We start from the raw sequence: 17,483 nt of genomic DNA on the forward strand, positions 1-17,483 counted from the left end.
AAATCCATCTGGATCTCAACAAAATCTGGGATGAGTCTCTTACCTTCAATTGGCCAATGTCTAAAATTCAGTCTGACCTTTTCAAGTCCACTGTAGAAGTTGAAACTGAATTTTTATACTGACTATTCTCCCTTGGGCACAAAGAAAGTTCATTTCCTTTATTTGAATCTGAAACAAAGGAATTTAATGAACTAACCAGTTCCTGAAGGATCTATTCACCCAGTATTTTATCTCTACCTTGCTTATCTCAGCTACAGAAATCTCAGATATCTTTCAACTTTTCTGAGGCTAAAATGAGAATTAATAAAGTTAGGTCAGTGATGAGCTCTATGGGGAATTCAAGGAAACTTTAATGCTTTCCAGAAGGCTGAAGAACACACATGAGCAAGCGCCAAGCATAACTCATTCACTGGCAATGGCCCTTCACATTCTTTTTTTTAATTTGCTGTGATAAGACAAGGGCAACATCTCTAAACCATAGTGCATTGTTCAAAATCATTTCTCCCAAGGGGACATTTTTGCCTGTATGCACCAGAAAGCAGGCTGGTTAAGAGACAAAAGAGACTAGATATAGGCTGAAAGTCTTGATTCTTAAAACTCAATTTGCCAGAAACAAGAAAATGGCTTATTGACTCAACTGGCCAGCAAGGCCAAGTCAATAATGAAGACCATCTGCCTGTTTGTTCGCATCCCTAGGTGGATGTGTCATTTATTTTTCTTGTTATGCTACCACTGTTGCTGGGCTTTCTGGAAGTTAGCCTAGATTGCAGGTGAGAACTCATTTTCTATCGCATCACCCCCAGTTCTCTGGCATCTCAGAAAAGAAAACTGTGTGAAGCCAAACAGAAAAGAGAAGCCTAAAAGGATGTGGGACTATGCCTCATGCTGATTCTATGACACGGTGGTGTGTCTTTGTTTTCTCTCCAATTAATGGGACCACAGGGTGGCATAAGCTAAAAAACCACCTTCAGAAATAGCATTTCCTTATCAGTTCAGTTCAGCCGCTCAGTCGTGTCTGACTCTTTGCAACTTCATGGACTGCAGCACGCCAGGCTTCCCTGTCCAGCACCAACTCCCGGAGTTTACTCAAACTCATGTCCATTAGGTTGGTGCTGCAATGCAGCTATCTCATCCTCTGTTGTCCCCTTCTCCTCCTGCCTTCAATCTTTCCCAGCATCAGGGTCTTTTCAAATGAGTCAGTTCTTTGCATCAGGTGGCCAAAGTATTGGAGTTTCACCTTCAACATCAGTCCTTCCAATGAACACCCAGGACTGATCTCCTTTAGGATGGACTGGTTGGATCTCCTTGCTGTCCAAGGGGCTCTCAAGAGTCTTCTCCAACACCACAGTTCAAAAGCATCAGTGCTCAGCTTTCTTTATGGTCCAACTCTGTCTTCCATACATGACCACTGGAAAAACCATAGCTTTGACTATATGGACGTTTGTCGGCAAAGTAGTGTTTCTGCTTTTTAATATGCTGTCTAGGTTAGTCATAACTTTTCTTCCAAGGAACAAGCATCTTTGAATTTAATGGCTGCAGTCACCATCTGCAGTAATTTTGGAGCCCAAGAAAATAAAGTCTGTCACATTTTCCATTGTTTCCCCATCTATTTACTATGAAGTGATGGGAGCAGATGCCGTGATCTTCGTTTTTTGAATGTTGAGTTTTAAGCCAGCTTTTTCTCTCCCCTCTTTCACTTTCATCAAGAGGCTGTTTAGTTCCTCTTTGCTTTCTGCTATGAGGGTGGTGTTATCTGCATATCTGAGGTTATTGATACTTCTCCTGGCAATCTTGATTCCAGCTTGTGCTTCAACCAGCCTGGATTTTCGCATGATGTATTCTGCATATAAGTTAAATAAGCAGGGTGACAATACTCCTTTCCCAATTTGACATACTCCTTCCCTGATTTGGAACCAGTCTGTTGTTCCATGTCCAGTTCTAACTGTTGCTTCTTGACCTGCATACGGATTTCTCAAGAGGCAGGTAAGGTTGTCTGGTATTCCCATCTCTTGAAGAATTTCCCACAGTTTGTTGTGATTTACATAGTCAAAGGCTTTGGCATAGTCAATGAAGCAGAAGTAGATGTTTTTCTGGAATTCTCTTGCTTTTTCTATGATCCAGTGGATGTTGGCAATGTGATCTCTGGTTCCTCTGCCTTTCCTAAAACCAGCTTAAACGTCTGAAAGTTCTTGGTTCACGTACTGTTGAAGCCTGGCTTGGAGAATTTTGAGCAATACTTTGCTGGTGTGTGAGATGAGTACCATTGTGAGGTAGTTTGAACATTCTTTGGCATTGCCTTTCTTTGGGATTGGAATTGAAACTAACCTTTTCTAGTCCTGTGGTCACTGCTGAGTTCCAAATTTGCTGGCATATTGAGTGCAGCACTTTCACAGCATCATCTTTTATGATTTAAAATCACTCAGCTGGAATTCCATCACCTCCACTAGCTTTGTTTGTAATGATGCTTCCTAAGGCCCACTTGACTTCACATTCACTCCAGGATGTCTGGGTCTAGGTGAGTGATCACACCATCGTGGTTATCTGGCTCATTAAGATCTTTTTTGTATAGTTCTTCCATGTATTCTTGCCGTGTCTTCTTAATATCTTCTGCTTCGGTTAGGTCCATACAGTTTCTGTCCTTTATTGTGCCCATCTTTGCAATAAATGTTCTCTTGGTATCTCTAATTTTCTTGAAGAGATCTCTAGTCTTTCCCATTCTATTGTTTTTTCTATGTCTTTGCATTGTTCACTTAGGAAGGCTATCTTATCTCTTTGCTATTCGTTGGAAGTATGCATTCAGATAGGTGTATCTTTTCTTTTCTCCTTTGCCTTTCATTTCTCTTCTTTTCTCAGCTATTTGTAAGGCTTCCTCAGACAACCATTTTGCCTTTTTGCATTTTTTCTTCTCAGGGGTGGTTTTGACCATGGCCACCTGTACTCCATCCATAGTTCTTCAAGCACTCTGTCTATCACAGCTAATCTAATCTAACTGTAAGGGATTTGATTTAGGTCATACCTGAATGGTCTAGTGGTTTTCCCTACTTTCTTCAATTTAAGTCTGAATTTTGCAATAAGAAGTTCATGATCTGAGCCACAGTCAGCTTCTGGTCTTGTTCATTTGACTTCCCCTGCTCAGTCAGAGAAAAAATAGCAATCTGATTTTGTTGTTGTGTTCTTTGTAGACTGCGAAATTGAAAAAGTCGATCTTGTGTTCCTCATGGATGGCTCGAATAGCATTCATCCAGATGACTTTAGGAAGATGAAGGAATTCTTGGCGTCTGTCATTCAGGACTTTGATGTCAGTAACAACAGAGTGCGTATAGGAGCAGCCCAATTCAGCCACACCTACCGGCCGGAGTTCCCCCTGGGAACGTTCCTCAGCAAAAGGGAGATCTCCTTTCAGATTGAAAACATCCAGCAGATCTTCGGATACACCCACATTGGCGCTGCCCTCCGGCAGGTGGGGCACTACTTCCAGCCGGACATGGGCAGCCGGATCCACGCAGGTACCCCCCAGGTGCTGCTGGTCCTCACGGATGGCCAGTCCCAAGACGAGGTGGCTCAGGCTGCCGAAGAGCTGAGACACAGAGGCATCGACATTTACTCCGTGGGCATCGGGGATGTGGATGATCAGCAGCTCATTCAGATCACCGGGACCGCTGATAAGAAGCTGACAGTTCACAACTTTGACGAGCTGAAGAAGGTCAAGAAGAGGATTGTTCGTAACATCTGTACCTCCGGGGGAGACAGCAGTGAGTATCCAACAGGTCCCTAGGGTCTATGCCTTCTCTGGGGCTGGGGGCAGAATGCAGATTTGTGCCTGTTAATTTCAAATGGAACCTTTCAGTTATCACGTGTTTTCTGCCCCTTATAGATTGAGACACAGGGTCTCAATCAGTTTTCCTCTCCTGGGAGCATATGCCCTCTTTGTGATGGGAATGCCTCACCTTCTGAAGGTGTGAGGACAAGGCCTGTTTACACTCTGGTTGGTTTCAGAGGCTGAAGAATGTGTCCCCCCAAAACAAACTATTTGACAGATTTGGGTTTCCTGGCAGTGGGGCTGCCAACTGCTGCCACAGGTAGGGAGGGAGCATCTTAGAGTTTAGAGCATTAATGTGAAACTTCAAAGCGGAAGTTGGTAAATATCTTCTTAAAAATTAGCACATTTTGACATTTTTTCCAGCAGATGGAAGGAAAGGTCTGGAAGGAGAAATAACTTTTTCTATTTTTATAAAAGTCCCCGCTGGGTTGGCTGTGATTCTGTATAGCTACCTATGGTAAAGAGTAACCCTAGATTTCCACCAGGGATAGGAAGGCTAGACGGTTGTTAAGAGGCAGCTTTGGAGATGGGTGGTTAATGGACTATGAATGCCTATGTAACAGCCACTTTTTCTTGCACAAGTGGCTTAACTTTCCTAAGTTTAATTTTCTCATCTGTAAAAATTAATCACAAAACATCTAGTTCAAAAGATCCTTGTGAAGATGAAATAAGGACATGCATATTTAACATTACTTTGAATAAACATGACACCTGGGATGTCATCATCAAGTCACTTCACTTTTATCTACCATCGACCCATTTGATTTATTCACGGGGCCAGCTCTTGCCTTGCCCCCAGTCACTTTAAAGAAGTAAGTGACCCTCTTCTTGGTGATGAGTATGTCCATCCTTGTACAACTCTTCAGACTTCACACTCAGTCAAGTTCACTGTGCCTGCCGCAGGCCGAGCACCATGACCATTTTAACGCTCATTCCCCGCCTCCCACATTGGCCCCTCCTCCCAGGCCTTGCCATCTCCTCACTGATCATGGTGTCCAGCCTCTCCAGAATGGGCTGGCCAAGGGAGATGGGCCAAGGAGGATCAGGAAAGTTCTTAACTTGATGGCACTTTTCAGAACTGCATTTTCTCAGCAACCCGTGTCCAAAGCTGGGCCCACCCGTGACTGCTTCAAAGACTTCCCCTTCTGCCCATTTGTCAGGCACATCTGTCCCTTGGGAAAGGTGAGCATCTCTCAATTCCAGCTGTTCCCTTATGCCTTCCTCAGCTTCTGGGCATCTAGGGATGCCTCCTGCTTTATCTGTGGCTATCTCTTTGCCCCTCCAGGGAAGCCTTCTTGGATGGGAGACCAGAGAAGCCCAACACAGCTCTTTCTTATGTGCAGCCGTATCAACTCCATGGGAAACAATTATGTGTCAGTTTCCCCAGGAAACCCTGGAGTTCCAGCCCCCCAATGTCGGTGTTCCAGCATGGGTGCCTCTCCCTTGTAGAAAGCAACATAACATCATGTCTCACTCTTTAGAATTTCTTGGCTGTATCATCTCCAGGTTGCCTCTCAGAGTGCCTCTCTCTTCACTTAAAGAGGACATTATCTCCTCTCTTTGTGTGTGTGTGTATGTATGTATGTGCACTTGTGGGCAGAGACTCATAGCACACCAACTGTCCCCTTCGTAAGTCTTCTGGGCTCCAAGCACAAACCTTCTGTAAGGCCCAGTGTGTAAGCCAAAGTTTAAGAGTCCTGCCATTGGTCAGGACTGTCTATGTAGATTGCGCTCCACTTTCTTCCCATACTTTATAATGTGCCTGGTGACCTCAGCCAAACCTTCCACATGAATTTCCTGTTTCACATGAAATACCCATTTCCATTTATTCACATTAGGCTGAAAATGATCTTGGAACCATTTAATCTGTCCTTAATAGGGTGAAAGAAAGCCAAGTGGAAAGTCGAAACAGAAGTCATGAATGTATAAATAAATAAGAAAAGTACACTTAAACTTCAAGTGATTACTGTAACAAACAAAAATGTGTGAGGCCTTTGTGGCCAAGCTGTGGTCTGAGGGCTAATGAGGCTGGAATGATAAAGCTGATAAAGCCTGTGCAAACATACTGGATGATACCAGCTCCTCTTGGACAATAAACTCCCAAATCAAGGGAAATCAGACAGTAGCTTCATGTGTCTCAAAAGAAACCAGATTCAGAGCCTGAACATCCAGCTTTGCTTCTTATTAAAACATGTACCACTTTGGAACGGTCACTAACCTTTCTGAGTTTTCTCCTTTGTGCAATTAAATTATTTCTGTTTTTTCTTATTGTACTTAAGATTTAGTTTATGGGAAAGGATGGTTAGCTGCACAGAGATATGAGGGAAAAATCAGTGTTTCTTGTGCCTCTATGGAGGGTCAAGCATTTTAAAATATTATAAATGCATTATCTCATTAAACTCCCAAACTCTCTGTGGTTTATATTTTCATTCCCATTTACAAATGAGGAAAAGGGAGCTCTAAGGACTATTGGGAGCCTGGCCCAGATTTTACTGGAGGCAAAAAACTAAGCAAATTTTAAAATCTACGTCTGTCTGATTCCAACCCATTTGTGGGTTGTTAAATTTTTTGATATAGTGGCTGTCTAGGTTTTCTTGATATAGTTGCTGTCTAAGTTATCTGGTGTTCACGTTATAAGTGTTGTGCTTCAACTATGAATTGCTGGAGCTTATTAAGACATCACGGGTTTATATCTCAAAAGCTTCTACTATGTAAAGAAGCCACTCACTGCTAGGCTGTCCCTTCCAGTAGCGTAATATAGCATTTGAAACCTGCGTGACCTAGCATCACTGGCCACCCAGAAGGTGGTGGAAATAAGGTCGTTCAGTGTAGGGACTCCAGACAGGCCTGGATCTGATTCCCACATGCCAGGTCCACGATAATAACTGTGAGACCTCGGGCAAGCCTCTCTAAGCCACAGCATCTTCTTCTGAAAAATGAGTATCAGAAGCATTTCTATTTATTCCGTGTGTCGTAGGGACACATGAGGAATGTGTGAGAACAAGTGTGTGTAAATATGCAGTGTGTATTAGTAACTCTCATGGCGTATTGCCAAAGGTATCTTGAAGTGATTTTATAAGTCCAGGTGCATGGAGTGATAGAGTAGTTCAGTTCACAAAAGGACAGTTTGCCAAGAGTTCCTTGATTCAGAAACTTTAATCATTTAGCAGTTCAGAGCTATATTTCGATTTAATGCCTCAATATACACCAAATTCCCCAAGCAACTAAACCGAACCCTGTTTTCTTAACTTCATCCATGCCAGTCTCCTGACTTTTCTTGGAGTCTGCATGTTCTAACCACCCAGAGAAGACCCCCAGCAGTTTTCAGGATATAGACTTGCTGCCTTTTTTGGCATGGAGCCATGACTAGGTCGGAGAAGGCAATGGCACTCCACTACAGTACTCTTGCCTGGAAAATCCCATGGACAGAGGAGCCTGGTAGGCTACAGTCCTTGGGGTCATGAAGAGTTGGACACAACTGAGCAACTTCACTTTCACTTTTCACTTTCATGCATTGGAGAAGGAAATGGCAACCCACTCCAGTGTTCTTGCCTGGAGAATCCCAGGGATGGGGGAGCCTGGTGGGCTGTCCTCTATGGGATCCCACAGAGTCAGACATGAATGAAGTGACTTAGCAGCAGCAGAAGCAGCATGACTAGGTAGCAAAAGAATTGAAAGTACCTCTTATATTTCACATTATCATGGAAGATGAGTCAAAAAGGACATTCAACCAAAGGCCAGTCTGATAAGGACAGAGTAGACACACCTTCAGGAACTGACTCAAGGAATATGGGAAATATAAGAAAAAATTGATGAGATGGATGAAGCTGGAGCCCATTATACAGAGTGAAGTAAGCCAGAAAGATAAAGAACATTACAGCATACTAACACATATATATGGAATTTAGAAAGGTGATAACGATAACCCTATATGCAAAACAGAAAAAGAGACATAGAAATACAGAACAGACTTTTGAACTTTGTGGGAGAATGTGAGGGTGGGATATTTCAAAAGAACAGCATGTATACTATCTATGGTGAAACAGATCACCAGCCCAGGTGGGATGCATGAGACAAGTGCTCCGGCCTGGTGCACTGGGAAGACCCAGAGGAATCGGGTGGAGAGGGAGGTGGGAGGGGGGATCGGGATTGGGAATACATGTAAATCCATGGCTGATTCATATCAATGTATGACAAAACCCACTGGAAAAAAAAATAAAAAAAAATATATAAGAAAAAATTGATGGTCATTTCCAACTTTTCTTGACAAGGATCTCTTTATGTTCCTGTCTTAATGAGGACTGTATAGTCCTTGGAGTCACAAAGAGTCGGACACGACTGAGCAACTTTCCCTTTCACTTCACTTACCTAACTATATTTTCTAGATCTTTCTTTCTCTCTTTTTTTTTTTTATCTAAGATACCCCCTTCTTTTAAATCTCCAAAGAAATTTTTCTCTCATCCCAGCTAATAACCACCAACAGCCCAACTTTGCACTTGAAGTGTTTTCTCCAGAATCTGTCTTCTAATCTTATTAATATACCCTACTATCTTGACCATATTTCTTTCTTTTTAAAAAATTTTATTGAAGTATAGTTAATTTACAGTATTGTGTTAATTTCTATTGCATAGCAAAGTGACTCAGTTGTACATACATATTCTTGTTCATATTCTTCTTCATTATGGTTTATGATAGAATATTGAATATAATTCCCTGTGCTACACAATAGCACCTTGTTGCTTTTCTATTTATATATATGGTAGTTTGTATCTACTAACCCAATTTGTCTCTCCCCCATCCCAATCCCTCTTTGGCAATCATAAGCTTTTTCTCTATGTCTGTGAGTCTGTTTCTTAAGTAAGTTCGTTTGTTTGACAGTGTTTCTTAATACTAAAACCCTGCCATCATTAATTCCAATTAAGGACTTTCTTTATAAGTCAGATAATTAAAATCAGCTTTGGGGTTTGGAAGGGAACCAGGAGACCGTTACTGTCTTGCCCAATCCTTTCTTTTCCCTATTCTTTTTGTACTTTTATCTTGAAATATATAATCTTCTTATTTTTATAGACAAGAAAGTTAATACTCAGAGAGGTTAAGAGATTTGGCAGAAGTGATTTAGTAGTAACACAGTAGTGACCTGTACAGGGCTGAACTAAACGCTGCCTCCCTATTCCCGGCTTCCACACTGCTAGTTGTCAGATTCTCAGAGCACTGCTTTACTTGTTTTTACCACCCTTGGCAGCCAGTCCTCACCCCCTTTTGATTCCCACTCCTGATATTCGACTACCATCCTTCGTTATTTCTCTTTGGAAATCCACTTTTAGCCTTCTTCCTAGCCCACTTCCGAAACCATTTCTGCCTCCTCTTGTTAGCTCTGAAGGGCTCTTGATTTGAGGGCAGACATCTCTGTAGAGTCTGCAAGGCCATTCCGTGAGAGCCCACTTGACTTACATGATCCACTCTCTCTAATTGTGTTTAGACATATGGCTGCCACCTCTGGACTGTTCCCCAAATTCCGTTTCTTTGATCACATTATCATGGACTCATTCATCAATCTGAATTAGTTAGATGAACACCGGGAACTTATTTACTAAAGGTTGTAATTTTAGTAATCTAGGCAAAAAGCTAAAATACTCCATTTTTAAAGAGGACAGTTCCTAGGAACACTCAATGATGACATTTTGGCATCTTTGTTTTTTCACAAGAGAGTGTTTTCCTTGAAGGCAGTGACGTGTTCTAGAAATTCAATGGTTTTCTGTTCAGGGATTAAATCATCACAATCATTCCTTTAGGCGTTGTTTTTTGTTTTGTTTTGTTTTGTTTCTAAACAGCTTTCTGTTTTCAAATGTTTTTCCCTTTTAATTATAATTTAATATTTGTTGAATGACCTCAGTTGATAGGTACCATGAAATGAATTTCCTCTTTTGGACTATTAACATTTCCACAACATGTTTCAGCTATTTAAGTGACTCTTCATAGCTTCTTCAGTGGACACAATGCAATCTTTCAGAACTTTGTTATAGAATCATCTAGATTTTATAGATGCTGGGGGGGGGGGGGAAAAACCACTTTAACAGGTTGTGAAAGAGTGGTTCTGAGCCTTCCCAGTATTCACATCCTCTTCCTTGTTTTCCAACTTTATAACTGGGATGGAAACAAGAATTCCAAGTCTCACGATTCAAACATGACATCCAAGTCAGATAATGTTCTTTATTGGTCTAATACAGTATGCTTTTCCCTTGAATCCTAGATTGCTTTGTGGATGTTGTGGTGGGATTTGACATCTCAACTCAGCAGAATGGGCAGACTTTGCTCGAAGGCCAGTCCTGGATGGAAACCTATCTTCAAGACATCTTACGTGCCATCAGCTCCCTCAATGGGGTAAGCTGTGAGGTGGGCACGGAGACTCAGGTTAGTGTGGCTTTTCAAGTGACCAATGCTGCAGAAAAATATTCCCCCAAGTTTGAGATCTACAGTGAAAACATACTGAAGAGCTTGAAGGATGTAACAGTGAAAGGACCATCTCTTCTCAACGCAAACCACTTGAGTTCTCTGTGGGATGCATTTCAGAATAAGTCAGCAGCTCGGGGAAAGGTAACTTAGTTTTATCTTACTTATTGGTTTTTGTTTGCAACGACTTCCTTTTTACTCATTTTTCTTTTTTGAATACTCTCCTAGGTGGCCCTCTTATTTTCAGATGGATTGGATGATGATGTTGAAAAACTTGAACAAAAATCTGATGAACTTAGAAAAGAAGGTATGAAGCATAGGGAGTGCTGGGAAAGGAGTGTTGACAAACTTTATAATCTCAAAACGGAGTCCCGGCTCTTACACTTCCAGACTCTCAAATAGCTCTGACTTTGCAGCCTCTCCACTCTGGATGCACTTGGGAGGGCAAACAAGCTCTCACAACGTTTTGGCATCTACTTTTTTCCTCCTCCCCATACGAAATAGCACTGAATATAGTGTCTTATCCTCTCTCTCGTATTATTTTATTTCTTCTTCCTAAGCTTTCCTGGAGTATGTTCCTGCCTCCCTTGCCCCATGCTATCTAATATTTCTATGTCTTAAGTGTCAGCAGAAGTGAACCATGTACGTTTCTGCTTGACTAAGGAATGGGAGAGTTGGACAATTTTCTTCTAACACTCTTTTAAGTTTTCAGAGTTGCAAGCGTTGGTGGACAAGTTTACTCATGTCTTGGGACTTCATAATCAGTTCCTTCTTGCAGATGACAGATGGACCAACTATGGTGTTAATGAGTTTTTAAAGCTTTGGCACCAGGCTTTTGGCTTTAGGAACCAATGCTCATTCTGATTTATTGGCCATTTGTACTAAAATACGGATCAGTGGAAGGAAAATGTATTCACATGTTTTGGGTTGACTAAGAATAGAAACAGATTTTTGTAAGTGGATGTTACTGGTACCCCACCCAGACCCCTTACAGACAGGCTCCTTCATCGTCCAGCTGCTATGAGTGTTGGCTGCTCACATGTTACCCACAGGTTCCCCCTTTTTTCTGAGGAACTGCCCTTCACCAACCTTGCCCGGAAGTTTACTCCCTGTTCCCATCTTTGGGCAGCAGGTGGAGTGCAGAGACTTGGATGCCAATTGTGTGGTGTGACTCAGGCTCCAGAGTTCCCCACGGGATCAGGCTGAAGCTAGACTTTTGCTGAAACACTGTCTCGCTCAGCTCCTTCCCCAGCCTGACCCTGCTTACCTCTGTTCCTTTCTTTAGAGAGTTCTTCCCCAATAAATCATGGGCATCTAACTGGTTATCTCAGACTCTGCTTCTAGGGCATCTGGCCTGTCTCTCTGGTTAACTGTTAGAAGTGGATTGAAACTATCACCCAGTCATGTCTGACTTTGTGATCCCATGGACTGTAGCCTGCCAGGCTCCTCTGTCCATGGGATTCACCAGGCAAGAATACTGGAGTGGGTTGCCATTCCATTCTCTAGGGGATCTTCCCAACTTGGGGATCGAACCTGCGTCTCTCATGTCTCCTGCATTACAGGCAGACTCTTTACCACTGAGCCACATTAGATTTTGTCTTTTCACTGGTTCTCATTCCTCCATCTTAAACAGATCATAAAATTCACTGAATTCACAGCTGAAGGGTAAGGGTTTTATTTTTACTGGATTTACTAAAGCTGCTTCTCTTTATTCTATTGTCTTGGCCTTTACTCTTGGTCTGAAGAGGAAATATTAATGAAGACTGAGAACAGGACCCTCGGGTGGATAGGAAGGGCTTTTTCAATTTCAGCTTTTCGTTTGTGGGGGAAGATGTACCTTTGCAGACAAGATCAGAGTTTTCTCCAGAAAGTTTCTCTTGGAAACCCAGATTTCTAAGACCCATCTTCTTTCTTCCAACTCCTGAAGAAAACTGGTGAATGAGTTTTGACTTCAGAAGCTAGGTTTTGAATATCCTCAGAAATTTAGAATCTTTTTTCAGTATTCAAAATCAACTCTATTTCCAAACACTGATAGTGAAAAACTGAAAAACAAAATTTAAAAAGCCATTTGCAATGTACACATGACAAGGAATGCCAAAGTATATATTTAACAAAACATATTTGTCTGTTTGCTGAAAATTACTAAAACAATGATAAAAAAGACTGAATATGGTTAAATGTCAATTCTCTCCAGACAGATCTATAGATTCAATTAAGTCACAATCAAAATCAAAGCAGGATATTTGTTAATGTACAAAAAAATGGTTCAAAATGTATGTGGAAATGCAGAGGACCCAAAATAGGCCAAACAACTTTGAAAAAGAGGTAAAGGTTGGAGGACTCACAGTAGCTACAGCCTTTCAATGGGAAAGATAAAAGGGTGTGGGGTCACAGTGTTCTTTGAAAGGTGTTGAATGTCTCTCAGTTGAAACAAAGAGCACCTCTGGCTGTGACCTCCCATATTTAACGTAGATGATTTCAGTTGATGCTGGGCCCTTCATCTGTTAACCCAGGAGAGCCTCTCTAACTTGAGGCCCCAGACTCTGTATGTGTAAACTGAGCCATCACCGTGGAATAAGAGGAGACCAGGAGGAAAGGATGCTCAGGATGGATGTCACTTTATAACTAATCCATGTAGAGTTGGACACGACTGAGCGACTGAACTGAACTGAACTGTACTGTAGATTCGAGTTTGAATCAGTTTTTTCACTGTAAAAAATCCAGTACTCTAGAATCTACTCACTGATTCTTTATTCTCCCAGTTTTTGAAAGCTTCTTTTTCTTAATTCATTTTTTAAGAATTGAAAAAAGTGAAGTTGCTCAGTCATGTCCAACTCTTTGTGACCCGTACCAGGCTCCTCCATCCATGGGATTTTCCAGGCAAGAATACTGGAGTGGGTTGCCATTTCCTTCTCCAGGAGATCTTCCAACCCAGAGCTTGAACCCAGGTCTCTCGCATTGTAGGCAGACGCTTTACTGTCTGAGCCACCAGAGAAGTGAAAACACTTATGTTTAAGATCATATGAACCAGATGAGTCCGAAAAGATCAGGATTGGAGTCCTCTGTCCTGAGAAAAGTGAAAGTGAAAGAAAATGAAGTCGCTCAGTCGTGTCTGACTCCTGCAACCCCATGGACTATAACCTACCAGGCTCCTCTGTCCATGGGATTTTCCAGGCAAGAATACTGGAGTGGGTAGCCATTTCTTTCTCCAGGGGATCTTCCTGACCCAGGGACCAAACCCGGGTCTCCCACATTTCAGGTAGATGCTTTACCAACTGAGCCACCAGGGAAACCTGAGTTACAAATTATAGTTATATGCGTACTTCCTGCAAATCAACAACCCCATGGTTCTCATAACTCTTAAACTTCTACCTTTCTTGGGACTTAGAAGAAATATCAGATGTGAGATCTTTTCCCCTTCTAGATAGAACCCCTGGCATGCCTCCTTTTGATCATTAGACACCAGTTGATGAACTCGGTGCTCTTCATGGCCTCTCCCAGCCCCGATCCCGCTTCTCCCCATCATTCTCACTCTTGGAAGTGACCTGTCTTTGTTTGCTTGAGACAAACCAGAGACTGTTAGCACTAAAACCAGGAAAGTTCCGGCAAACTAGGACAGGTTAGTCACCCTGTTCTTTGGTATTTCTTCCTTTAGTTCGTGTCAGCAACCACATTGTTTGCCGATTGTAGAACTTGAGCCTCCCCACTGTATCCCTGAAACTGCGTTTTCTTCATTCTCCTTTTCCTCTCAAAGTCATATAGAAACTTATACAAGAAAGCACTCTTGACTCTGCCAAGTCCTTGAATATTCTTTATTCTGATCCATTGGTTTTTAAGTCCCATTCAAAGAATTCTTCACCTATCCCTAATAAAGCGAGAAAAGGTATGCCAAATAGTTATGTTTTCATAAAACTAAATTTATCCAACTTTAGGACTGGCCTTTATTATTAAGTCCTTAGTACATTTTTGTTATTAAAATGTCCTTTGAGTGTAAGCTTTGGAGTCATGCTGTTGGGTGAAAACCTTTGCTCATCTGTAAAATAGAGCTGTAATCATACTTGCCTATAATGTTGTATTTATATCTTAAAAATAAGATAATGCATGTAAAGCACTTAGCCAACAATTACTATGTGTAATTATCAATAAATGAGAGCACAGTTGTTGCATGGTTACCTCCACCCTAATGATTGCCTGGCTTATTACTATCACCATTTAATGTCCTTTATAAAATAAGTCAACCCTTTCTTAGTCTCTAAAAGTTTTCTTTGAAATGTGTTGATCTATAAACTTCCAGAGTCTATGAGTCACAGCTCTGGTTGGTTTTATGACATTTGCTCCAAATTGCCTTACAAGAGACCTTTAACTGTCTCTTGTACGTGTAATTCCAGCCGGATTGTGATTTAGACTTATGCTTCTCAAGCTTTAATGTGCATGTGAATCACCTGGAGATTTTATTAAAATATAGATTCTGATTCTGCGGGTCTGGATGGGGCCTGAAATTCTGCATTTCTGATAAGCTTCCAGATGAAGGCACCACTGCTGCTCCAAGGACCTCCCTTTCAAGTGACAAAAATTTAGAATACTTACATTCTTGACATATGAATTCCTCTGTGCTTTAGTATGCTCTGTGGACTCCTTATTACTGTTATTAAATATAGTTGATTTACAATGTGTTGGTTTGTGGCATAGTGCAAAGTGATTCAGATATATAGAGATGCAATCCTTTTCAAATTCTTTCCTGTTATGGTCTGTTACAGAGTACTGGATACAGTTCCTTGTGCTATATAGTAGGACTTTGTTGTCTATTTTATATATAGTAGTTTTTGTCTGCTAATCCCAAAGTCCTAATTTATCCCTCCCCACTTCCTCTCTCCTTCGGTAACCATAAATTGGTTTTCTATGTTTGTGAAGACTCAAGCATAGAGTCTGTTTCTGTTTTGTAAATAAGTTCATTTGTATTGTATTTTAGATTCCACATATAAGTGATATCATATGGCATTTGTCTTTCTCTGTCTGACTTCGCTTAGTACAGTAATCTCCAGGTCCATTCATGTAGCTGCAAATGGCATTATTTCATTCTTTTTTTATGACTGAGTAATATACATACTCTATGTAGCACACCTTCTTTATCCATTCATCTCTTGATGGATAGTTTGCATCCATGTCTTGGCTGTGGTGAATAGTGCTGCCGTGAACATCAGGGTACATGCATCTTCTCGAATGATAGTTTTGTCTGGATATATGCCCAGGAGTGGGCTTGCTGGATCGTGTGATAGCTCTGTTTATAGTTTTGGAAGAACCTCTGTAATGGTTTCTGTAGTGGCTGCACCACCAGTGTAGGAGGCTTCCCTTTTCTCTGTGGAGTCTTTTAAATTCACTATTTTACTTTAAGTCATGAGAGACCTCAAGGATCTGTTATAATATATTATATAAATTATTCTCCAACCTAATTAGTTTTGAAAAATGGAAGTTCTTTTGTTCCCTAGTGATGATCTTGTCACTTGTCAGTTTTACAATGTGTGGTGGGGGAGAATGAACTGTAAAATGAGGGTTCCTCTTGCAACTGGCTTCCTGGAATAGCAACTTTCATACATAGGCAAAGAGGTTAAAGTAGCCATACTCTCCTTAACTGGAGAATTGTTGACTGTGCTGGCTAGGTCTGAACGCCCTCATCACTGTTGCTCTGGATGGACCCACCAGTTCCAGTGACCTGGCTGATCTTCTGTACATTGAATTTGGGAAAGGATTTGAGTACAAGACACAGCTCACTCTCGGGATGAGGGATCTTGGGAGCCAATTGTCAAAGCACCTGGTGAGTTATTCAGAAAAGGCCCATGAGTTTAAATTTTCTGTTTGTTTTGTATATAAGGTTCATATTTAGGCTTATGAATGTGAACGAATTTTGTTCATTTGGGAGTAGAACCAGGCTTTTCTGATTTTGTGAAAAGCCAAAACGAGGGGGTGTTTTGAAAGAAACATCATATCGTAGAGCAGTGTCAAACCATGCTTCTTTTTGTTATTGTTCTCTATTTATTTATCAAAATATAGTTTATTTATAACATTGTATTAATTTCAGGTTACAGCAAAGTAATTCAGTTATACATGTAAGTCATATCATATGGCATTTGTCTTTCTCTGTCTGACTTCACCTAGTACAATAATCTCTAGGTCCATTATATATCCATATATATGGATATATCTATATATATCTATACATATATACACATATTCTTGTTCAGATTCTTTTCCCTTATAGGTTATTACAAAGTATTGATTATAGTTCCCTGTGCTATACAGTAGGTCCTTGTTGGTTATCTGTTTTATATATAGTAGTGTGTATATGTTAATCCCAAACTCCTTATTATACCTCCCCCACAATTTTCCTCTTTGGAAACCATAAGTTTGTTCTCTATGTCTGAAAGCATGTTTAATTTATATGCTTGGCCAAGAGAAAAAAAAGAAGGAAGAAGAAACTAAATAGCACCTATAATCCTGCCCAAATTACAGTCAATAAATATACTACCAAAGGGTGGCTAAGCCGTAAGAGTGACTTGGCTGATCCCCCAGTCAGCCAGTTTTCACATTCCTTGCAAATACTAAATACCAAAATTCACCACACTGAATATGATTCTGCTGTTTAAGATATGTGTTTTCTCTGCAAATGGCCTGTGAATAGAGCTGATTCCATAGAGTTCAATTGAAAAAAGAACATCTGTTCCAACCTTGGAAGAAAAACTAGTGACATGATGATGGACCTGCTGTGTCGTACTTTACGACAAAAAGATGTTTAAAAGTTGTCTTGACTGATGGGAATTTTTGCCTTATGGTCTATTTTTAGAACCTAACCCCTAGATAAGATGCATCACAATCCTGAAACATACAGGAGTTCAAACTAGCTTGGTGAAGGTTTTCAAGTTATCTATGACTACTTTCACCTTTAATGAGTGAAAATTTGCAATTTGCTTATAATTTATAAAATCTGTAATCAGCATATCAAGACACTTCCCAATAAGGTGCTAGCCCCTGCTACTTTCTTTTCTATAATTAAATTTATTTATTTTTGTGGTGGTTTAGTGGCTAAGTTGTGTCCGACTATTGAGACCCCATGGACTGTGTGTAGCCTGCCAGGTTCCTCTGTCCATAGGATTCTCCAGGCAAGAATTCTGGAGTATGTTGCCATTTCCTTCTCCAGGGGATCTTCTCAACCCAGGGA

The 17,483-nt window shown here is 41.0% G+C and overlaps 1 protein-coding gene across 1 annotated transcript in view; it reads left to right on the top strand.

Annotated features, from left to right (window-relative positions):
* The window catches only part of COL6A6 (collagen type VI alpha 6 chain), a 147,041-nt gene that overhangs the window by 53,738 nt on the left and 75,820 nt on the right, over window positions 1-17,483 (top strand). The window contains exons 8-11 of the mRNA XM_043874966.1: window positions 3,183-3,752; window positions 10,071-10,414; window positions 10,499-10,577; window positions 15,928-16,082. Coding sequence (XP_043730901.1) covers window positions 3,183-3,752; window positions 10,071-10,414; window positions 10,499-10,577; window positions 15,928-16,082 — 1,148 coding nt within the window. The remainder of the gene's footprint in view (window positions 1-3,182; window positions 3,753-10,070; window positions 10,415-10,498; window positions 10,578-15,927; window positions 16,083-17,483) is intronic.

Source organism: Cervus elaphus, chromosome 19 (genome assembly GCF_910594005.1).
Source record: "Cervus elaphus chromosome 19, mCerEla1.1, whole genome shotgun sequence".
Lineage (NCBI taxonomy): Eukaryota > Metazoa > Chordata > Mammalia > Artiodactyla > Cervidae > Cervus > Cervus elaphus.